Raw genomic sequence first — 23,089 nt, forward strand, 5'->3', positions numbered from 1 at the left:
TCCGGGACCCTTCTGGCTACAGTTTAGCTCTAGAGCTTTGGAAGAAGACAAGAGTATAAAAGTCTGTACTGGATGTGTAATCAGCTGTATAGAGTATGTTGGATAGAAGGACTGACTATTTTGCTAATGGCTTTTTGGTTCAAGTGTCAATGATTGGCATGTGGAATCATACTTGCTATACAATTACATTGTGATAGTATTTAGTCTATTATTAATATAGAAGAACCTATATGTACGAGTGTATGTATTAATTGATAATGTATGTATTGCAAGTTGGCATCAATTAATGTATAGCATGGTGTATGTAGTCCCAATCAAGTAGCCAATGTTTTGAGTTCGAACGTACGGAAATAATCTTTCCCCCATTCTCTAGCTCTAATATCCACATCTATTGTTTTTCCTGCTGCATTCTTATTGACTGTCGGCCAAAGCTTCAAAAGCGAAATAGCGGCCGGGTTCAGATTCTCTTGGATAACGAAGTCTAGTGTACTGCACTCATGGTTCTCCTGGTACACGTCGGTTCCGTGTTGGAGCAAGATGAGAGAGGCACACACACCAAAGATGCCTGGGATCGAGGCCGCCCAATACAGCAATGTCGTACCAGTTTTATAACAACAGTCATCTACTCCACTGGACGGTTAACTTTTCATAGTTTTCACAAGTGCTTCAAAGGTTTCTTGCAGCATTTCGAAGACCTGCCTGCTCTCATCTTCCACCGAGTCGGAATTGGAACTGGTATTAGGGTCTACCGGAGGCGCCACTCCCAAATCGAGACGAATTTTTATCGCTGTGTTAGTTTCTCTGTCTATGAAGACGTCAGAGTTCCCAGACCCTAGAGGGCGAGCGAGAGGCGTTGTGGCGAACACGTTGAGAATGTAATGCTCGACAGTTTTCAAGAATTTCCGAGATGCGGAGATTTTGTGTGAGTTGGCTTGGAATTCCTTTGCATCTGCCGAGTTATAATGATCATCCCAGTCATAATCCGAGTCCGAGCCATGCTCGTTTATCGGACTGTCCTCTATCTCACCATCCTCGCCACTTAAGTAAGTATATTCGATCAACACACGGATAATACCGCACTGAAGCCGAATGCTGTAGATGGTAATTATTGAAACCGATTTACAAACAAGCTTCAAAGCGTAAATCTCCGACCTATTCCAGGCACTAAAAGCTCCATACCGTAGCAGCAACTTGGCCCCAGCAAGGTATTGATTGCATCCCTTTTGATCAGATGGCCAATTGTACGTTTTGCACATGTGACGCAGAGCGCTGTGTTCTTGCTGAAAACAATTCTCGTTGACTGTGAGCACTAAAACTTCCCTATCGTCCATACTAGCACAGGTATCAATAATCATCTTCATTATCTTCACGCATCCTCGCTTTGCTGCTGATATTAAAGGAGTTGTATTGACGGGTTCCATTGCTCCTGGATAATCGTATGGGGTGGACATGAGCAAAAGAGGGTGCTTAGCAAGTAGAAGATCAGTCAGTAATCTCGATGTAACGACCAACAAGATCTTTTCGTGGATTTCTCAGTATATTTTCAGTTGCTTCCTTCCACAAATGGACGTCGAAACCGGCCTTGGTACTGGCGTCCAGGAGAACCTTTACACATTCTACGTCGGCGTTAAAGACTCCCAACTCCAACACAGTTGGGCGATTCTGACCCCGTTCAATCGCCTTTTTTACCTCGTCATTATTAGAATTAGCCAGTAGAAACTCTAGAGTATCTACATCACTTTTCTTGACGAGTCCCAACAGTGGATGGCCGGCTTCCTTCGAGGATATACGTGCTCCATATCTCATCGGCGCTTCTAAAAGGGGCCGATTTTGATGGGAAGCAGCCCACCCAAGTCCACTACTTCCCATATATTTCACGTTATGTCTGTAGAGAAAGGGAATCGTGATGGGTCTCAAACATTTAGATACCCGTGACAGAGACAACAGATTCCGGAGCATTTTCGCTTTGTGCTCCAGGATGACATAGTGGATGATATTTTCAAGAATTTCGACTGGTAACCTGTTAAATTCTGGCTCTGGTTTCGCCAAGGAGAACTTGCTAAGATCCACTGTGAGATAGAAAGCTGATGGACTGACTGACTGACTTGTAGATTCCGCCCCTCAAGTGCGATATTGGATGTTTTTGTACCCACAACAATGAAAGTAAAGGGGGGGGTGGTATTTCTAGAAGCAAAACATCAATGTTTTAATTTCTGCTGTCTTGCTCCCCCCTTTGCCCCTTTCTCTCTAAATTCGAGGGTTTGCCATTGGATAATGATCCTCAGAGTTCATTGCGAAGTTGATTATTCGACAAAGGCGTGAATTCGTGCCCTTCTTTTTCATTTCTTTATTTCTATTTCTATTTCTTTTTTTTCTTTCTTTTTTTTTTTTTTTTAAGTTTTCTGCCATGGACCTTCCTTTGATTTTAACTCGGCAACTCTAGTTTCATGATAATGCCTGCAGCCAGAAATGTTGAGACAGGGAAGGCAACAAACAATCAAATTTTGCCTTTTACGGGAAAAAATTTCACTACGATTACATGACTATGTGTAATGTATAACCCTATCAGAAATCAATAGGGAAAACTATGATTGCATACATATTTAGTCAATTATGCAAATATAATGTAAAAGTAATATAAAAAAATCTATGTATACATTATAATTCGGACTCCCACCCCAAAAGTTCGAATGCCACGTCCAGGATCTTGAAAACCACGAGAAGAGACTCAATAAAGACAAAACAAAAACAACACAGACACAAACAATCAAATACGTTGGCTGGATGGTAAACCGTTTCAGGGCGCCCAGAAATTGACGCGGTACGATACGGAACGAGAGAGAAAAACGCCATCCTGAGAAAAAAAAATCCTTGGTGCGTAAGATCGTGATATGATGGACGATAGAGCAGGAGGGGGAAAAAGGAAAGAGAAAGATTATTACAAAAACAAGAGCATGGCTCAACATGAAATCAGATTAATGTGATTATCATGCAAGGCGGAGCACGCGAGAAGAGTGCGGTGGGGGTGGAACGCTGTTGAAGATATGGGCGATGATCGATTATGATTAAGGAAGCTGGAGTACGGCTCGAAGTTGGATAAACCCGTGCCATCAACATTGAATGTTTTGACTTCGTGTCGGTTGGTTCCCCTTTAGGTAGTTAGTATTTGTAGTAGAGGGGGAAAAGAGGGGAATCCATACACTGAGAAAACAGGGGCGTGTTCATGAACGCTCAAGGTTCGAAGGGTGTCTTTTGTGACATTTATAGTGTTGATTGGATCGTTCATTCGGAGATCCCATAATTTGATCTCGCCATTTCGACTACCAGATATGAGCTCTCTCACGCCTCCCCGTTGCATGTGGACATTGGTAATCCATTGTTTGTGCTCTCGCCAAACTTTGACCATGGCAGCAGTGGGCTTGAGTCGCTGATCGAAGACACGGACTGCTCCATCACCGAATCCAGCGATGAAAATGTTTCCCGCAACTTGATCAGATGTCAGAGAGGTAATGCATGAGCCAGATCGTGCGGATATATCCTATTGGTAGTTATGTCAGTTCTAAGGGTTTCGGGTTGTAAAGAGTAGAAGGCACTTACATTCGTGCAAACTTCTGTTGCAGCATTCCAAACTCTGATGACTTTGACGTCGCCAGCAACAAGAGCTTTTCCTTGTCCTTGTTGCCAATCAAACACTAAGCCAGCATTTCTGTTGCTCGGAATTAGTTCGGGCAAGGCCCGGAATGCAGTGACAACTTCGATTCCTTTCCGAGACTCATAGTTTCGGTAAACCTTCAAGACACCATCCGAAGAACCAGTCATCAATAACGCCTGGTCGTCCTCGTTAATGTACCGAATTTCGTTAATCTTGGATCCTGGAGGATTGCCATTCGAGAAACGGTTGAGGCGTTCGTTCCGTTGCCAATCCCAGATTCTAGGTATATGTCAGCGTTGTTTTTCATCATAAAATCGAACACTGCACTTACGTGACTGTATCGCGGTCGTCTCCAATGGCAAGATGATCCTCAAATTGATGGAACGACATTTTGATGGGCTGGCTGTCGTTTGTCAACAATGCTACAGAATGATGCCAGCGACTGCTGCCAGCCTTTTCTTTCAACGGCTGAGTTTCCCCAATTATTCGTTCGTTTCTACTTCGCCGCCAAAGTCTCTCATTGTAATCAGCACTACCAGGCTCGTCTGGCTCATTTGGCTTCATCTGAGGTTCTCGGAAATACTGTATGAAAATTAGATATGTCTCAGTTTCCCGCAACATTACAAAGACAAACTTACTTCCGTAGACCAATCTAGAAACTTGCTTGTCAAGGGTATGGAAGGGGTAGCGTCCCCATTTTTGGGTTGATATCCTCGGGATGGTGGCTCTGGAGCCTGGTGATATGCAGTGGCGGGGGCAATCTGATCATTCACCTCCGGGGGTCGTGTCCACTCCGGAGGGGCTCGTCCTCGAGGGGTAATGGGGGCCCTATTCTGTGCAGGTGAAGTCTTTTGAGAAAGATTAGGTGGTATCGGGCCTTGATCGGCCGTTGAAGGGCCGAATGCAAGGTTCTTCAGAGATGCTGCGACGCTGGCAGTCCTTCTCATGCTCAAAGAGAAATAGCCTTCTTGCTTCTGGGAATTTTGAAACGGGGGAGTCCCTGGACGTATTGCCTTTAGCTCAGGGGCTTCTGGAGCTTGCGGCTTAGTCGAGTTCAACCGATTGAGAATTTCCATGATTTCATCGCGAGCCTTGATAGCCAATGGGCTGATCGGAGACTGCAACAGAGCAACGTGAATGTAATCGACAATCGTCGCACCATCTTGCGCAATCTCAGGGTGCGGGTCAACAGACATAATAAGCAGCTGCTTCCATATCGTCCCGAATGTTGTATTTCGGGACAGTAGATGAGAGTTTCCAAAGGCGCCATCTGTCTTTGGAAGAGATTCACCGCGAGCCGAAAGCTTGTTAGTAGCCTCATTTTGCGCACGATGAAGCAGCAAGTACTTCTCTTCTAGTAGCTCTTCGTAAGAAGCAACAAGAAACTTATTCTCGTATCGTTTCACAAAAGTAGAAAAGAAAACAAGCAGTTCTTTCCTCACGAGAACGCTACCATCTGCGGCCATTGACAAGATCGCCATAGCAATAGATTCTTCAATCTGTGCAACTTGATCTGTCAAGTCTGGAATGCCCAAGAAATTGGTGAGTGAGTGCAGCATGGCAGCGCGTACTTCGGGGACGGGATCAAATGCGAGGTCGCGGAGTCTCTGTGGCGCAGCACAGCGAATGCCCATCCATTTTGCGTCTGGGAAATCTTTCCAGAGCATGCTCAAACATAAACAAGACCATTGCCGAAGCAATGGATTCTCCACATCCATTAGATGCCTTAAACAAGAATCAAAGAGTTCGGCAGAGAGGCAGACATTCTGGCCCTGAGGATAGTTCTTGCAAAATATGGATACAATAAAGGCGCACATAGCCCGGTGCTCACTGGCATTACCCACAGGAATTGGGGATGTTGGGTTTAGAATTGTGATGAAGTAGTGGATGCCGTTGTCTTTGAGAAGATCGTTCTGAACAGAGTAGTCCACGGCCATGATTCTGGCCCAGATGAAGACCATAACAGGCTTCAGTTCTTGGGCAGCTGATTGAAGCAGTTTAACAACATAAGGGAAAATACCGATGCTGAGAGCTAGATGGACAGCCCAAGGGCCCAAGTCAAGGAATTTGCTGAGAAGGATTAAGGCCCGTAGCCGATGTGCTTGACTCAGCAGGACTTGTAAAACAATGGGCAACTGGTCGGGAGGGTTCTTCTCGGTTGGGCCTGAAGATAGGTATACCTCGAATGCAGTGAGTTGCTCGGCGAAGAAGGTCGAATGTTGATACTCGTACTGTCTCCGGCCCTCCTCGTTATCAATCAAGGCTGGAAGTTGGCTCAGGACCATTTCAATCGCAAGGTCCCAGCTCTGCCAGAGAGGATGGTTATGCGTTTCTGGTAGCGCAGGCGACGATAGAGGGTGGCATTGGTATGTACGCATAATGCGTTCGGATAGGAGAAAGTTTCTAAACAACGCTGCGACCATCAAATCCTGTCTGAAAAGCTTTTTGAAGAGAGGACGCGGCAGAGTGTTCCAAGCAATCGTATCAGTAATGGCGGTAAATATCCAGTTTAACTCTCCCAAAGGACTCCTCCGATCCTGTAAACGGCCAGGAACCTTAAACTCATCCAGTGAAACAGTAACGCTGAGTGGGTTCTGCAGAATAAAGTATCGAAGTGCAACATCAATGGGTGTAGTTAGACAACAAGTGAATAGATCTGCCGGAAGGTCAGGGTTTGTTGGAAGAGTTTCAGACTTCTGACAGGCAGCCAGTAAGATGCAGTCGGAGTAGTTCTGAACCAGTGCATTGGGATCCCGCTTCTTGGCTTCCAAGTTCTCCTTTTCATGTTTCTCGACAAAGGTGTGAAAGTTATGGACAATATTCCCGGCATGGGCGACGTCAAAAACGAACAAGCTGGGACCGGCAAGCCATGATTGAAGATCATATAATGAAACTGGAATGTATTGGGTGTAGTTCTTGTTGAACACCCAAATTTCTCCCGATTGTGTTGGCAAAGGAACGCCGTGACCATTGTAATGGAAAAGAACCCGTTCGTCTTTGGCGTTTCGGCGAAGCGAGATACAGAACTTTTTGGTTTCATCCACGGAGGGATCCAAGTACTGTTTATATCTCGTCCTTAAGCTGAGCGTCTCGTATTGTTCCTGCAATTTCTTTCCAATCTGCTCCATAATCTTGTTCTGGCCACCAGTGGTGGCGGTTGGGTCGACCCAGCATTCTAACTTGGCTGATGGGTTCGTCTTGACAACGTCTGGGGGGTCCACGCCAATGTTCAAACATATGGCTAGCGCGGCTGACACGGTCTTCAACCGATCTCTCATGCGCCATTCCTGAATGGCCCAACTGCCGGTTGGTTCCTTGGGAAGGCCGCTTGTTTCGTGGCGTTTCTCTGTAAAGTACATATAAAAGTTCTATTTCAAATGAGCTGTCTGGTGGCCAAAGGGGGGTTACGGCGACATACCGAATGTAAAATCTTCAAATACTCGCTAGATGTGTACTCTTCCTGCCACCCGTGTCTCATTGCAAAATCATCATCATCGCCCTGATGGGATCTCTCGAGTCCTGACCTAGGCCCGTAGTCACTCTTTGCTCGTTGTAGAGAAGGGCGGCTGCCTGGACGGGGTCGGAGCGGCATCACATCTTGCCTTTGCTGGAAAGTGGTATCGCCATTCGAAGAGCTGTTAGGCCGAGAGGTTGGCGGTGATAGTTGCGGCTCAATTGTTGTTGCAGACCGATGATGAGATGCTAGCGGTGTTGGGGAGCTTTCTTGGTCGCGTGCGGCGGAAATCGAGTCTGGATCAGGACCAAAGGTCACCCGAGCGGACTTGTGCTGGTTTCGACGAGTTCCATTTGTTGCTGGAGCGGGGTCCGGGTAATGATTGCCATTCTGATTCTGTTCCATGTCGAAGTTCGGGTCTCTCATTCTGACTGGGTCATCATTTCACGAAAACGAGTGGGAGAACCGAGACCTAGACAAAAGCTGGGGTTGAAAAGGTCGAAAATCCCAAGCGCAACAGACAGACTGCACGAAGGGAGACAGCTGGCTGCAATATCAGGTCAACAAGGAAGCGTGGCAGTCTCTACCCATCAGGCTCATTATTATTGCTGGCGCATAAACTCGGTGCGGGGAGGGCGTTGCGACGTAGGGCCCAACGATGACTTTGCCTTTGTCGATGAAATGGCGGCAGTACAACTATTTGTGTTGAAAGGGTGCTCTTTTCCCCTTGGCTGAATGAGATGTTCACGCCCCAGAAATGTCGCCCGAGTCTGATAAGCCCAAGAGGAGCGCGATGGGGAAAGCAAGCTTAGCTGTGCAAGTCTTATCTCAGCCGGGTAGCCGCCGGGCAATCGTTAATCCGGAGCGTGCGGCTCAGCTTTCCTTATTGTTTGAAGCACTTGACTGATTCCTTGATAGTAAATGCTAATTAATGAGATGATAATCTCTAAAAAAAATTTGCAACCAAAATAAAGAAGAAAATAGAGAGTAGGATCAATGATGCGGCTAAAGTGGGTGTTGCCGACCAAGTTATCTATTATTCAGGCCAGCTAATACCGGGAATATTGTTTTACCATGCAATGGAATCAGTAATATGTAATAATAATTAACAGGGAAATGTTCCTTCTGTATACTTCGGAAGCCATGTGATCCGCCGATGGTTGGGTTTGTGGCATACGGAGGCTCCTTTAATAATAGCAGTGTCCATCTGTAAGAGTAAACTATGGTTGAGCGGGGCTGCTAGACAATATATCCGAGACTCAAATTCGGAACTATATTAACTGCTCAGTATTATTGTTATCTACGTATCATAAAAGTTATGATTAGTTTGCTGCAGGCTGCCTGAGGCCAACAGCCTGGCGGAAAAGGGGGCGTGGAGAGCCAATAATAATGTCGCATGTCGGGGTGAATGCCTCACCAGAGCGATCGAATGAGATGATGAATAATAATAGGGTATAATATTATTATCTTATTCTGATAATATTATTATGGGCTAACTGAACTGATTAGTTTGGTGCGCGAGCATGCTGACCTATACCCACGTCCCGGAGATTGCATCTTATTGGCCAGGTGGCTTCTCAGGGGCTGTCAGCCTGTTATATCGGGACCCAGAAAATTCGCCTTGGAACCGGAACGATGAATTGTCCAATGTCCAGTACGAAGTGGTGATTGGGCATATGGTATGAATCAGTCGTGACAGGAACGACTGCCCATGATAGTGCTACTGGCCCTTCCATGTATTTTCAGACTGAGTATATTCCCCACTGCTAATTACGGGGTATAGGAACAGCTTAAGAATCTACATTGAGTGTACGGAGTAATTAACTAATGTTTAATTATTTATAACAGAAATTTCCAAGAGGCTGGGATCGATCACATAGGAATTATTACTAGTGTCGTCGGGATGATTTAACTAAATAATTAGCTGGCTGGAATTCTTGATCCTTTTTGCCCCCAGCCATCACCAACTTCTTGCCATCAATGACGGAACTCAGGCATGTTCGTTCAATGCTAGCCGGCAGCATCTCTTAAAGACGGCTGAGATGCTTTGTACCTTGCCGAGCTACTACTCCTGGTACATGATGCATGCAAACGAAGCACATATATCCGTAATGAGGGATGCATGCATGGCCCAGTATGCACAGAGCTCTCCAAGCATACATAACACGATATCGTACAACTAAATATTTCCAATAGCAGAAGCCTGAAGAGGCGAGAATAACAACAATAATAATATCAAATGGGAAAAAGAGCAATACCAAGTATTTAATAATATTTACTTGAATATTGTTGCTGCTATTAAATAATAATAAAAGAGATATGCTCGTGGTCGAGACGCTCTAGGCCAGACACAGCCTAGCGCATCCCCCCATCAGGTGTGCTGCGGGCTGTGAGTGGCCCGCAGGAAGGAATTTGTGGGGCGCGGCAGAAAGTGGGAAGCCGCCGCCCCTGGCTGGTGCGCACCTGCCCTCGCTGCCCCTAGAAGTGCCCAGCCGAACGACTCGACACTGGAAACTTTCAGACGCTCTGTCTGTCCAAACTGGCATCACCACCTCTCTTCGTCCCCTTCTCCCTACCCTCCAGCTCCTGCGTCGCTCTCTCTCTCCTCCTCCTCCATATCTCGCTCTCTAGCCCCGTCTCAGCAAGCTTCGTGAAACCTGAGTCCGCCTTGGGCAATCGCCAAACAGCCCTTTCGCTGCCGCTTTTTTTCCGTTGCATGCGCCTAGTAACCCAACCCTCGCCTTCCTGCGCACACCGTCGATTTCCAATTCTTCGCTATTCGATGCCTCTGCGAGCAGAGCTGGGCCCCTTTGTGACCGACATTCTTGCACCATTTGTCCTCGGGTAGTCAAGTCTGAACGGACCCGGCACCAGTTGTGGAGTCCGGTCTCGAGTAACGCTCACGCTCTTGTGAGACGTCTCCGGCCGGAGCAATTGCGACAATCAACGGGAATCGACCACCGACTGTTGCACACACACCATGGCCTTTCTCTTCAAGTCCAAAAAGAACCAGGCTGCCTCCGCCCTGCCTCCCGCGAGCAGGAACATACCTACTTCAGAGGCCACAGCGCCAGAGAAGCCAGCTGCGCTTAATGGCGCTGTACCGCGAGATGGCAGCAGGATTCAGTCTCCGCCGCCCAGTGGCAGTCTCACCAATTCGTTGAACTCGGTCGCTGGCACAAGCAGCCCAGATCCGCTCAAAATGCGACAGCGAGCAGAATCCGAGTCACTGGTACGTACAGACGAAGAATAAATCCTATCACCATTGGCAAGCCATTATTACGTTTGACTGACTCGCATCTTCCAGAGATCGCAGTCGGTAACTAATCAGAGCTCCCCCACGACGAGTAGCCCAGGTCAATCCCAATATCCTTGGTCTAGACGACGTCTGAACTTTCCTACGCCTCAAGCCAACCCGTTTCCTCGTTATGGGACTGCTATAAACGCTGTCGCTTCAAAGGAAGGCGACATCTATATGATGGGTGGCCTCGTCGAAGGTGCAACCGTCAAAGGAGACTTGTGGATGGTGGAAAGCAGCGGCGGGAATCTGTCATGCTTTCCCATCCCGACCGTTTCGGAAGGCCCGGGTCCTCGAGTCGGTCACGCCAGTCTTTTGGTGGGAAACGCCTTTATAGTTTTCGGCGGTGATACCAAGGTAGATGAGACTGATGTCCTGGACGATACTCTGTATCTGCTGAATACATGTAAGTCTTTCCTTGCGCCCCATTCTTCTTGGCCTCTCCCTAATCACAGCTTTTAGCATCTCGACAATGGTCTCGTGCCATTCCTCCGGGAACAAGACCATCAGGTCGATACGGACATACCTTGAACATCCTTGGCTCGAGACTCTATGTCTTTGGAGGACAAGTTGAAGGGTTCTTTTTCAACGATCTCGCTGCCTTCGACCTGAATGCCTTACAAAGCCCTACGAACAAGTGGGAGTTTTTGATCCGGAACACACATGAAGGCGGCCCGCCTGCTGGCCAGATACCTCTTGCCCGCACAAACCACACAATCATCACCTATAATGACAATCTATACCTGTAAGAACTACTCTGTTGTTCTCTATTCGTTTTACATGCATGCTAATAGCTTTCCAGATTTGGTGGCACGAACGGAGTGACTTGGTTCAATGATGTTTGGTCATACGATCCCCGGACTAACCAATGGACCGAATTAGAATGCAACGGTTTCATCCCCTCACCACGGGAGGGTCACGCCGCAACAGTGGTTGGTGACACTATGTATGTATTTGGTGGTCGCAATGATGAAGGCTTGGATCTCGGAGATATTGCTGCCTTTCGAATTGGGACTCGGAGGTGGTTTTACTTCCAGAATATGGGACAAGCACCCTCACCGAGATCAGGGCACAGTATGACAGCGTTTGGAAAGCAAATCATCATCTTGGCAGGTGAACCGAGCTCGGGGCCGAGAGATGCAGCCGAACTCAGCATGGCATACATTCTAGACACATCCAAAATTCGCTATCCGACTGACGAAAAAGCGGCGGGTGAGGGTCGAAAAATGAGCAATGATAAGTCTGCCACACCGGTGGATCGCATTCTCCGAGATGGGCAAGGCACGCCCGTTGACCAAGCTCGCCGGATCGCTCCTCCTTCTCGAGAAAGCACACCCGTTTCCGCATCAAGACCGCAATCGGACTATCCTCAGGGCTCTGCAGCTGCCGGTTCAAGACTGCCACGAGCTTCGATAGCTCAAGCACCAGGTCCTCCTCCCCCGGGTCAGGCACCGACCCCCACTCCGCGAGCCAATGGCCAAACTTCACAGTTCAGGAGTAAGACGCCTACAAAACAGAACCCACAGATAGACACGACTCGTGCCAACGAAATGCAATCTCCAAGTTTAAAGGATTCGCCCCAGGACGCTCCCCGGCCTTCCGGGGAGATAAGCCCGGTATCTGGAGGTCGTCGGACTCCTAACGCAACCCAACCACCTTCGAAATTGGCTGCAAAGGCTATGGAAGCGGGCGAAGCCACGCCTCTGATGAGTGCCCCAACTAGGCAGCGGTCGCTCCAAAAACAGCGCCAACGAGCCTCGATGGACAGCACTGATGAATTGGTCCTAGGAAAGCACGCTAGCGCGGATGGTTCCACTGAGGCTCGCAGCTTCAGAAACTCTCGTATTTTTGCCGATGAGCCACGATCACCCAAACTCACCCCTCATCAAGAAGCCCTCTTCAAGGAGCTCGAAGCGGCACGAAATCGCAACGCCTGGTATGCATCGGAATTGGCTCTAGCCCGCAAGGCTGGATACGTTCCCAATCCTTCCAGCACTACAGTGCTTGATGAGCGTGCTACGGATTCCTTCACAGATGAAGATCGACCCTTGATCGAGGCCTTCCTTTCAATGAGAGCAGAGCTCGCTAAAATGCAGGCGACAGTCGATCGGCAAGCTGCTATCGCTTCTAAGCGAGTAGCTGAAGTGGAACATCAACGCGATGCGGCTGTTAGCGAGGCCGCGTATGCGCGTGCTAAACTGGCTGCGCATGGAGGCAGCCAACGAAGCTCTCCATTACCCGAGGGAACATCTCTCAGTCCTGATGAAGCCACATCTGGACGAATGACCGATCTAAGCAGAAGATTGGCTCTCGCTCTCGCCTCACAAGCAGAACTAAAGGCCAGACTAGAGGGAACGACCATTGATTTAGAGCAAGAAAAACAAGGTAGAGAGCTAGCGGAAGAGACAAATGAAGCAACTCGGAAGCGGCTGGCAGAATTGGAGATGCAAAACCACTCTCTAGAACTTGAAAGCCTTCGAGCTGAACTACATCAAATCCAAGCCCATGCAAGAGAAGAATCAGCCCTCCGCTCCGAGGCTGAAGCCAATTTCGCCAAAGTCAATTTTGACAAAGAAGAGCTGGTTCAAAAGCTGGAGGAGGCCTCAACACGCCTCAAGGATCACGGTGGAAATATGGGATCGCTTCGTGAGGCTGTTTCGGCCTCGGCGGAGAAGGCCTCCTTGATGGAAAGACATCTTGAAGAAGAGCGTGAGCGTCGAGAAGGACTGGAGCGCAAACTTTTGCAGCTAAGAGCCGATCACGAAGAACGAACCGCAGAACTGGAGACGGCCAGTCGTAGGCTCAAGGATGCCGAGGAGCTAGCAGAGACTCATGCGCGCGAGGCAGAGAGCCATAAACTAGCCTTCATTTCTGGCCTTGATCGTGCATCTTCCTTTGATTCAGAGAGCTCGATGAGATCAATTACAGACCAGCGCGTGGTGTCTCTACAATCTCAACTTGATAAAGCTCATGAACTTGCCAAAGTCAACCAGGCTGCTGCTGATGACGCTGCCGAAAAGTTGAGGAGGGCAGAGGAACGCATCGCAGGCCTGGAAGCATACCAGGAGCAAGTGAGTCGTGAAGGCCTTCAACTTCGCAGGCAACTTCAGACTGCTCTCAGAGACAGTCAATCGACTGCGACGGAGAACAAGGACCTCAAGTCACAACTTGAAAGCCAGCAGCGTGACACCAGTGCCTTGGCCATTCAACACGGAGCTCTCAAAGATCTTCTCGGCGAAAGAGGGGTTCAAGCGACAGACACCCGACGATCACCACTACTGGACTCACCAGGCTCGCGTTTTGGGACTCCCGAGCAGACTCGTCTCCGTGAACTAGAACAGCAACTTCAGGCCAGCCTGAAGGCCCACGATGAGACCAAGGTTTCTTTTGAGTCGCGTGAACAAGAAGCCGATCGTGCGTATCGAGAAAAGTTGGAGCAGCTTGAGAACGATTATCAATCGGCTGTTCACTATGTAAAGGGAACGGAGAAGATGCTGAAACGAATGAAGGATGAAGTAGACAAGTACCGTGTCTACACCAACAAGCTACAAGGTGAACTGGAGACCGCGCAAAAGGCTCTTGAGCAGTCTGCCGGCTCTAAGTCCTCTGCCGAGTGGGAAAGCGAACGTGATGAGCTGCAGAAGTCACTTTCTGACCTTGAGAGCAATATGAGTTCCTCAATCGCCAGCCTCGAAAGCCAAATTTCTCAGCTGAAAGAAGATCTTAGTGCAGCCGAGACCTCACGTGATAGTTCCCAATCTGCACACGAAGAGGCCAAGCGAGAACTCATTGCCGCAGCAGAAAGAACTCGTGGAGAACTCGAGCAGCTGAAGCAAGAAAATTCTCTTTTGGAGTCTCGGGCTGTGCATGCCGAACAGAAGGTCTCAATGCTTCTCGACCAGATGGTCACTTCAGTCGATAACCATCGACGTCAATCACAACATGGCCAAAACCTCAACCCGATTTCTCGAAGTCACAGTACTGCATCTACAGCGACAATCAGCGGTCGTCCGCGAGGCGACAGCAACATCTCCCGTGACGACTCGTTTCTAAACAATCGGAGTTCGATGGCCTTAGATTCGCTTGCCAGTGAGCTAGATGCTCTCCGCAACCATTGGGAGAGCAACAATCGTAATAACCATCGATTGAGCTCCACTTTCGATCTCGACCAGACCCCAACTAAGGAAACGCATGATGGAACCGACTTGAGCGAAAGCGTGACCAACTGGAGACGTCGGCTGGAGGAAGAAGAGATTCGCAACAGCAGTCTCAATGCCGACAGAGCCGAGTCTGGCAGCAACATGATCTGAGATCCTCCCCAGAAGATATAGAATGGGTCTCTTCTACCTTTTGAGTTTGCCATACTGGTTTGGCTTGTACTTCTATACCCTTTGACGAACATTTTTCTGGGCATGAGTTATTCGTCGGATGTAAAGACAGATACCATGTTCCGACGATATGATATCTATTTGTATTCATCTCTACGCACACGATATTGCGTTGTTTTCTCCCGTTTCTGCTCTTGTTAACCCTTGCTTTGTCTACATGCGTTTCATTTTGGTATTGCCATTTTCGCAACGATATCTCGATATCAGTCTTTGAGCGCCTGATGAATATGATGTGAAACGCTGCCTGCATCGAAGTCTGTTTGAATCTCTTTTTGCTCGCGATGTTGTGTGCGCTGCACGAAAAAAAAAAAGGTTTGTATTATTTTCGCAACATCTTCCCATCTCATCCATTCAAAATCATGCCTGAAAATGGTTCTCGATTATTGGGGTGGACCTGGAGATCTTTTTTTTTCTTTTTAAATTAATTGATGCTGGCACAATATGTTTTCTTTTTCTGTTTCCCTTTTTCGTATTCTTGTTTGGTCTATTCTGGTTTGTTTTTTTCCTTCTCTTCTCCGCTTCAATACCACCTAGCATATAGTTACTATTGAATTGGTACATTTTTTTATCACCCGAGGTGGTCTATTATCATCAGAGATTCTCAAGCTATAGAGATATGCAAGAAAATTTGCTGTAATTTTGCAGATGTTAAGTCAACAATACGGGAACTTGGTAGTGGCTCGGACCGTTAAAACACCATTTTGAGCCCTTTTGGGGCTATTCAATTCAAAACTGTATTCTATTTTTAAAGATACCCGATGTCTTAAAGCAATATAATAAATAACTTTGTTTGGTCTCATCTTTGAGTGCAGGAACCTTTTAAGCCAATAAGGTGCAATACACATCAAAAGCAAGAATGGACTTTGTAAATAGTTGTAGAAATACCGTGTTTATTTCCCTAAGCTACTTTTGACAAATAACAAATTCCATGTTTGTTTGTTCAGCTTCTGTGAGCTTTTGTCGGTCTTTTGGTTCTTTTTGAGGGCTAGCAATTGACCAATGTCTTCAGAAATATAGACCACCCGTTCAAGGAAATGTTCAATATAAAATTTCAATCGGTATCTTTTGTTTATCCAATGTTCATGTTTGTATTATTGACGAGATTGGATTCTCAAGTAAATCGTCGATAGTCAGGAATTTCTTGCCATGGCTAATTTTGCTACACTCCAGAAATGGTGTTTTCGATTTATTTATTTTTTCTCAAACATCGTGGACCGACCCCCTTTTTGTACGATCTTTGGAATCTGGATAGGTAGCAACCGAAGTCGGAGCTTACCAAGGTACCAAGGTTTTCAATCGGCAACTGGTGTGTCCGGATAATTCTGAAGTAACCAGTCAGGTAATTAACGGTCAGCGGCGAGGTATCGATGTGCATTTTATCTTAAGCAGAGAAGAGAAGTAAAGAGCATGGGTAGGGAAAAAAGAGAAAGAGAGACAGAAGAGAGACCAGACCCTGCTGCCTTTTCTTCTAACTCATACTTCTCATGCAGAAGCTCATGGTGCCTATTCAGAGATCTTCTTCCATGCCGACGTCATATAAAATCCTAATTACTAGGTACATGTTTATAAATGAGAGAGCATAGCCCCTAGTTATTGCTACATCCAGCGGATATTGTATCCGCATTCTAGTGTCAACATCCAAAAACGGAAATTTATAACAACATTAGGATTTCTTTCCCGAAAAGCCAGATATTAGCAGCATTGGATTGTCACTATTCAGAAGAGTTCGATCGGAAAATAAAAATAAGAATTATCATTAGAGAAAAGACAGTATGAAGTAAAGCTATTTATCCGAATGATAATAATGAACTACGTAGCAACATTGAAGTAATAACTTTTTTCCGGTGTCAAGAGCGCGATAACATGATTTTTGAGCAGATTCATTCTCGAAGAAACGAAGAAACCGAATTTTCCACAGGATATTCCTGCTGCCAATGGCTCCCCCTCTTTGTTTTACTGGTGAATATTTCGTCTCAAGACAGAGAATCACTAGAGCTACTGTGATCACGAGTCAGAGTAGATTGACGTTGCACACTGAGCATGAAATCCGACGCAAAACGTGTCGTCTGCAATCGCCATTGCCGAGCACACGGGTCATTGTCGAAAAAGCTGCGCCGGCCACCATATCGTGGTTCACAGCACGAGTCACTGACAGGGTCCAGGTCAGCAAAGCCGAGGCTTTTGCAGGTCTGTTTTCCACTCTTGTATGTGCGCGAGTAAGAGTACAAGTTTCCCATGACTCTTTTAAACATATCGCAAGCCTGCACTGCCCCTGCTTCCTCGTTGTTGACATTCAATACCTTGTCCAACTCATGACTAAGTCTTTGTCCAAACTCAGGAGGTAAATCATCTTGTAGATTATTGCCCTGATGAAACCAGTCCTCGGCTTCTAACACTCTTTCGTAGTAAACCCCGGTATGGGATGCACTGGAAATCCATGGAGCCGGCGGACCAAAGCCGGAGAAATCAAGACCCGGGGGAGGGCGTGACCTTTTTGAGATTTCACCTTTGACATCTTTTCTCTCTGTCAATAGAATGTTCTCAAAAAGTTGAGCGAGTCTAGACCCTGGCACTCTGATCCTTTTCGGTCCCTGCTGAAAATCTTTCCATGTTGCCTCGGTGGAAATATTGGCTAGTTCTTTCTCGCGGCTCTCTTCGGAAGCAAAGATGTCTTTCTCGTATTTGTTTACCAGTGGTGCATACGGTTTGACAGAAGAGCGATCACGCTGGTGAGATGGCGATCGTGGTTGACTAGGAACGCCATCATTCGGTTCCGGTGCGAAGGGGTCTTCGAGATCAAAAATGTCTCTTTCGGGGCGAGAGGAGGTCTTTGGAACACCATTTAAGAACGAGTTAAGTTCGGCACTTTCGTCATGAATTTCTGTATCATCTAGCGAAAATTTCCTCATTTCCCGACTATCATCCCCTATACTAGGTGGTCCGATATGCCCAGGTCTAGCTATTGTCATTGAAGAATTTCCATCGCGAGCTTTAGAAAGAGAATGATGCTCTTCAGAAGTTCTTTCAGATGAAATATTTGCGTCGGCCAATGAAAATTTTGGCGGCGGTGCTGCAAGTTTAGGCGAATTAGTATGCAGGATAGATTGAGGCGAAAATTCCAGATGAGAGCTAGGACTCTGAGACAACGGCTGAGATGGACTGTAAAATTTTTCTTCTGCATTGTCAGATCCTAGAAAGTCCATCTGAGGGGAGTCTGGGGCTTGATCGTGTCGAGGTGTCTGAGGCTGATCCTTGACTGAAATCTCTTGCTCGGGACGGCATATCACTTGCTCAGGGGTAGATGGTGGATCTTGATGCTGAAATTGTTGAGTATCTTGAACCAAATCATGGGAATCCTCTTCAGATTTTGGGTGACTCAACTCCTTACACTCGAGTGCGATTCTTTTCAAGGGTGTGTCGGAACCAGAGTATGGCAAATTGTACTCCTTGATTTGCTGCTCGTTGCCTTGTTTCTTGTCAACTTCATATTCAGCTAATTTTGAGCACATTGTTTTCTCTTGCTGCTTGGTGGGACTCATATCATGCAGCGCAAAGCGATTTCTTGATCTGTTTTGTCGTCTCCTGTTTAGGCTCTTTCCAGGTGAAGGACTTCGCATCATTGGATAGTTGGTAGGCATTGCAGGCATCATGGGGTAGTAGCCCATCTGGCCAGGATACATTTGCTGGTAGTAATTCATTCCCTGATACATTGGATACTGATAGTCTGGAATTTGATATGAGGCAGCGCCATGACCATAATAAGGAAGAGACGGGCTCCTGAGCTGCGTCTGGTGATATGCAGGGCTTGGGGAAGCATTTGGCGGAAAGTAACGATCAACAGGGCGATGAGGGCGTCTGAAGGCCTCTCCAGTTCCAGAAGCTTGCTCATTCGCTCTGTCCTCCTGGGGAAAGGGCTTCCAAGACTTGGAGCCCTTGTTGTTTGTCTGGCTGCGTATTGTAAAATCGCCAAGGGAGACTGGCTGGGCAGACGGCAATTCGCTCATATCACTCAGTTCGCCGCTCATGATTCTCGCTCGCGCCGCGTTTGCAGCGTTCAATTCGGCTGCCCTGGCCTGTGAGGTCAGGGAGGGCCCCAGCAGAGCCATGTTGGATGACATGCTGTGTAGTAGGACCGATTAGTTTGATGCGGTTAATTCTCTAAGGCTTGGAAACTCACTTGAATTAAATTGGAAGAATAAAGGTAAAAATATCAGATTTTCTTGGACGGGAGACTTGAGATGAGAGGTGAGAATAGATGCAAGCGCGCCACTCAGCTCCAGAGGAACCTCCCCCCTAAGCAGATAAAAATTAGCAGAAATCCAGACGTACAGGTGACTGCTACTGCATTTGAATGTCGCTTTGTGCGAAGGAGATTGGGCTCAAGATGCGAGGCATGCAAAGTCTTTTGGCGAGTAGGTTAGCAGGAGAGGGAGAGAGGGAAGAAAAGAAAGAAAGAAAAAAGGGAAGGAGCTCCTCCATCCTCCCATCAGCGCGCAGCATCATCTCATCCAGCTCTTTTTCTGCCAGGCGGGCAGCCCTGCTGTTTCATGACGGTCCAGACTGCAACTTTGTGCACTATCATCCATAACATGCAGCATGTTGAATCACAAAGTTATTTCAACATTGAAGCTGCACAATCACGCAGTTCAGAGCTCATATTTAAAGCTGAAACATACATATCTCACAGTGCCAAATATTGTTAGATTTACGGAACATATCTATCAATCGATATATTGGCTTCCCCAGAGGCATCGATTTTCGATTTTAAATATGTATAAAACAACAGTTAAGTACTGACAACGGGGTTTGCAAACGATCATCTCAACGACTGGCTACTTTCTGCCCTCCACCATGATTATATGATACCCAAAACTAGTCTTGACCTCAGCGTAATTTGGACTCGCCGTCGTACTAGGCTCGAGATCATATGCCACCTTTTCAAAGTCACCGTGCAGACTGCCTCGAACCTTCCAGCCTAGCGATCCTCCTACGAAGCCAGCCCATGTCAGCAAGAACGAGTGTTTTAGTTGCAAGGAAATTTTTGAAAAAAAAGTAAGATGGTTTACCTTGTCTAGCCTTGTCTTCCGAGAGCTCTCGAGCTACTTCGTCAAACTTGGACCCATTGCGGAGCTTTTCTAGGGCTTCTTCTTTTTTGGAATGTTTTTCACACTGATGGACGTGTTAGAGGTATACTTGAAAAAAAAGAAGGTAACACAGCAGATATCGATAATATCCATAACGTGTATTACAAGACTTGCTCAAAAAAGTAATACTCACTAGAATGTGTCGGACATTGATCGAGGTGGCAGCCTTCAAGCCTTTGCCTCCTTTGCCCTTGTCATCGGCGTCCGAGGTATCCTTCGCTTTCCCCTTTCCTCCCTTGGCGTCTTTTTTGGCCATCGGGAATGACTAGAAGTGTGTATTTTAAAGATGTGCTTCTCTAGTCGGTACTGAACAAAGACAAGTGTTGGCGGGGACGATAGGACTGTGGGGCACATTGTTCACTGTTTGGTGCCTGAGGCATTCGACTTCACTGACGACCATTTTTGTCCTGTCGTTTGTGAACATCCCCCGCTTCCAACCACACCTATACAGCAAATACCACGTAAAAGAGAAATGTATCCATGGCGACAAGCTCTGATCTGGAAGCAGCGAGAATCGCGAGGCTGCCAGACACTGCATATTACATACCTGACTTCGTTACATTAGAAGAGGAGGTGAAGCTACTGCAAAAGGCGCGTTCTTTCAAACCACTTGTTATCTTGAGCGTTTGTTAACAATTGACTACAGATAAATTCTGTCCCTCTGCCGCGCTGGACTCAGTTGTCCCATCGGCGACTGCAGACGTGGCCATCAACGCTGACCAAAACCAACACACTGCTGGCTGCGTCGTTGCCTGCATGGCTTCATGAGTCAATTGTCTCTCCACGACTGGACACCCTGGGTTGTTTCGCAGGCTCGCCGCATCAAACGCCAAACCATGTCCTCATCAACGAGTATCGGCCAGGGCAAGGGATAATGCCGCATGAAGACGGATCGGCTTACTACCCGCTCGTGGCGACGGTCAGTTTGGGGGCACCGATTGTCTTGGATCTCTACGAGAAGGGTCCTGATAATGATGAGAAGGTAAACAGGAATCCGGCATTCCGGATCCTACAGGAACCTCGGAGTCTGTTGATCACGACCAATGAGCTGTATACGCAGTATCTACATGGAATCGCAGAACGACTGACGGACGAGGACTTGGGGGTTGACAGTATCGCCAACTGGGAAATGCTGGGAGATACGCAGCCGTACCGTAACTCGTCCTACGAACGACAGACGAGGGTCAGTTTGACCTACCGCGACGTGCTCAAGGTCGCCAAGGTAGGAAATTCAGTCAAGTTCTTGGCTACGGGGCGGTGAGGCTTCTCAGTACAGCCCCGGCAGGAATGTCCATTTCCCACGCACGCTGTCCTCGCCGAATTTTGTCTGGTACCACAATCTGCTGTTCCGCGCGGTGACACCTAGGTTGACAACAACGTAGAACAGGCCACAAAGGACTGTCTTGTTCACAAGTTCCCCTTCTGGAGCCGCGAGGATCGCGAGTGTAAGATAGATCACACACTCTGCCGTGTAGTGTGGAGATACTATTCTAAAGAAGAGGGGATGAACGGGGACGGTGTATTCCTTCAACGATGCTAGGTAATGGTGACAATCGTGCTGCATGCCCGAAGCCATCAAGAACAGCGGGAAAAAGAATATCGTTTTCAGAGACGGGGCGACGCTGATTCGGAAGTCGTCGAGGGTAAGCGTTTTGGATGTAATTGCACCTGTATGATAGTTAGTCTTAGCAGAGAATTGACGTGACAAACAAATTTCACATACCGGAGCCTTCAACCCATACTGCCACTGTAATTCCCACGTAGAAAAACAGGCCGACGAACCAGTGCACCACCCACATAGTAGACGAAGACGGTTTCGAATAGACCATGCTCTCGTACAGCCTGCGGCCACCCTGGATAGCGATCAACACTGAACATAGTAACACCCGATGTACAGTCATTGACTTGTGCAAGTGCTCATCGCTTGTATTTGATACAAAGAACTGAAAAACAGGGCCGTTGGCCAGAAGCTGGCTTGCCCAAAACGCCGACGAGATCAGGGAAACGATGTAGTAATGGGCAAAGTATCGGTGCGGCACTCTCCATGTTGCCAAATAATCCAGGAACGAGGCTGTTGCGGGCTTGTCTTTTTGCTGAGAAGGAGGCAAGGCTCGAGGACCATAGTTGACGAAGCGGTTGTTCAAAACGGGAAGAGAATGGAATACGAGAGTCTGTCGACATGAGTGAGGCTTGTCAATATGCAGGCAGGCTACCAAATGAACCGAGAGAGTTGCGCACCGTACACGCAGCGAAGACAAAGCACATGCGAATGGCGTCGACAATGTCTATGCCCAGGAGCGTCTCCAGAGAGAGATCGTTGGCCGCCATGTCTGGATCGTGGGCGGGGTCGTTGGCGAAGGTGCTGAAGACAAGGAGAGGAGAGGTAGGAGAGATGATGGCACTGGTTCCTTGGTTGGACTAGCTCGGCGGCTACATCTATACTACAAGTTCCCACTTCCCCAAGTAATACAGCACGTGATTGCTATTCAATATGGATATTCATGTGATTGTTATTATTATTATGGTTCATATTCATCATCATTAAACTGTCGCTTATTCTCTAGGATTGAGTAACTACGTTTGTTAATGTCCAGCGAGGTAAACAACAGGCACGTGCAGTTTGCAGATGAGACTGGTAGCAAGCTCATGGCCACCCGGCAGTCGGCGATAAGGGCATGCTTTCTTTGTGTAAGAATAATAATAGTAATATATTTATATCTCTGTACGATAGCTACGTTAGCCAAGCTGTCTAGTTACTTAGCAGTAGCCAACTTCCCAGCAATTTCTGGTTACTGCACTAGGCCCAATACAGTTAGTATAGGACAACTGCTCTCGGCGACGATCGCGGCGACTGAACCAAGTCGAGCCAAGTCAAGTCAAGAAAAGAAGCGAATCACCTCCGAGCGTCCTCCCCCTGCAAAGCTGCTGTCGCTGCCAGCTGGTGTGACCATCGCGGTCCGGGAGCAGACTGCATCCGACATCGTGCACTGCAACAGCTAAGGTTTGGCATCCAATAGTCACTGCCAGAGTGTACGAAAGCGGCGGCGTGGATCGTCGCGCAACCAGACTCTGCGGTGGAGAGCGCCAGCGTCAGCGCCCCAAGCTGGTTGGACAGCTGTGTCAGCGTAGCTTTGCCTCCTATCTTTTATCGAT

At 47.5% G+C, this 23,089-nt stretch overlaps 6 protein-coding genes across 6 annotated transcripts; 2 read left to right on the top strand and 4 right to left on the bottom strand.

Annotated features, from left to right (window-relative positions):
- Positions 1-638: 638 nt before the first annotated feature.
- On the bottom strand, positions 639-1,421 carry TRUGW13939_03713 (uncharacterized protein; the record flags this gene model as incomplete). Its single annotated transcript, XM_035486893.1, has 1 exon — positions 639-1,421. One exon carries the CDS (start codon positions 1,419-1,421, stop codon positions 639-641), a length of 783 nt encoding a protein of 260 aa, XP_035342786.1.
- Positions 1,422-2,959: 1,538 nt separating this feature from the next.
- On the bottom strand, positions 2,960-7,532 carry TRUGW13939_03714 (uncharacterized protein; the record flags this gene model as incomplete). Its single annotated transcript, XM_035486894.1, has 6 exons — positions 2,960-3,149; positions 3,201-3,538; positions 3,598-3,931; positions 3,984-4,234; positions 4,291-7,020; positions 7,071-7,532. 6 exons carry the CDS (start codon positions 7,530-7,532, stop codon positions 2,960-2,962), a joined length of 4,305 nt encoding a protein of 1,434 aa, XP_035342787.1.
- A 2,554-nt stretch (positions 7,533-10,086) lies between these two features.
- TRUGW13939_03715 (uncharacterized protein) lies at positions 10,087-14,714 on the top strand (the record flags this gene model as incomplete). The annotated part of the gene is made up of 4 exons (XM_035486895.1): positions 10,087-10,338; positions 10,414-10,810; positions 10,867-11,149; positions 11,207-14,714. 4 exons carry the CDS (start codon positions 10,087-10,089, stop codon positions 14,712-14,714), a joined length of 4,440 nt encoding a protein of 1,479 aa, XP_035342788.1.
- Positions 14,715-16,765: 2,051 nt separating this feature from the next.
- TRUGW13939_03716 (uncharacterized protein) lies at positions 16,766-20,192 on the bottom strand (the record flags this gene model as incomplete). Its single annotated transcript, XM_035486896.1, has 4 exons — positions 16,766-18,911; positions 19,659-19,779; positions 19,859-19,961; positions 20,070-20,192. The coding sequence occupies 4 exons, from the start codon at positions 20,190-20,192 to the stop codon at positions 16,766-16,768; spliced, it is 2,493 nt and encodes an 830-aa protein (XP_035342789.1).
- A 224-nt stretch (positions 20,193-20,416) lies between these two features.
- TRUGW13939_03717 (uncharacterized protein) lies at positions 20,417-21,197 on the top strand (the record flags this gene model as incomplete). Its single annotated transcript, XM_035486897.1, has 2 exons — positions 20,417-20,509; positions 20,583-21,197. 2 exons carry the CDS (start codon positions 20,417-20,419, stop codon positions 21,195-21,197), a joined length of 708 nt encoding a protein of 235 aa, XP_035342790.1.
- Positions 21,198-21,203: 6 nt separating this feature from the next.
- TRUGW13939_03718 (uncharacterized protein) lies at positions 21,204-22,264 on the bottom strand (the record flags this gene model as incomplete). The annotated part of the gene is made up of 3 exons (XM_035486898.1): positions 21,204-21,604; positions 21,660-22,107; positions 22,175-22,264. The coding sequence occupies 3 exons, from the start codon at positions 22,262-22,264 to the stop codon at positions 21,204-21,206; spliced, it is 939 nt and encodes a 312-aa protein (XP_035342791.1).
- Between the last annotated feature and the right edge of the window lie 825 nt (positions 22,265-23,089).

This window comes from Talaromyces rugulosus, chromosome II, assembly GCF_013368755.1.
Source record: "Talaromyces rugulosus chromosome II, complete sequence".
Taxonomy (NCBI): Eukaryota; Fungi; Ascomycota; class Eurotiomycetes; order Eurotiales; family Trichocomaceae; genus Talaromyces; species Talaromyces rugulosus.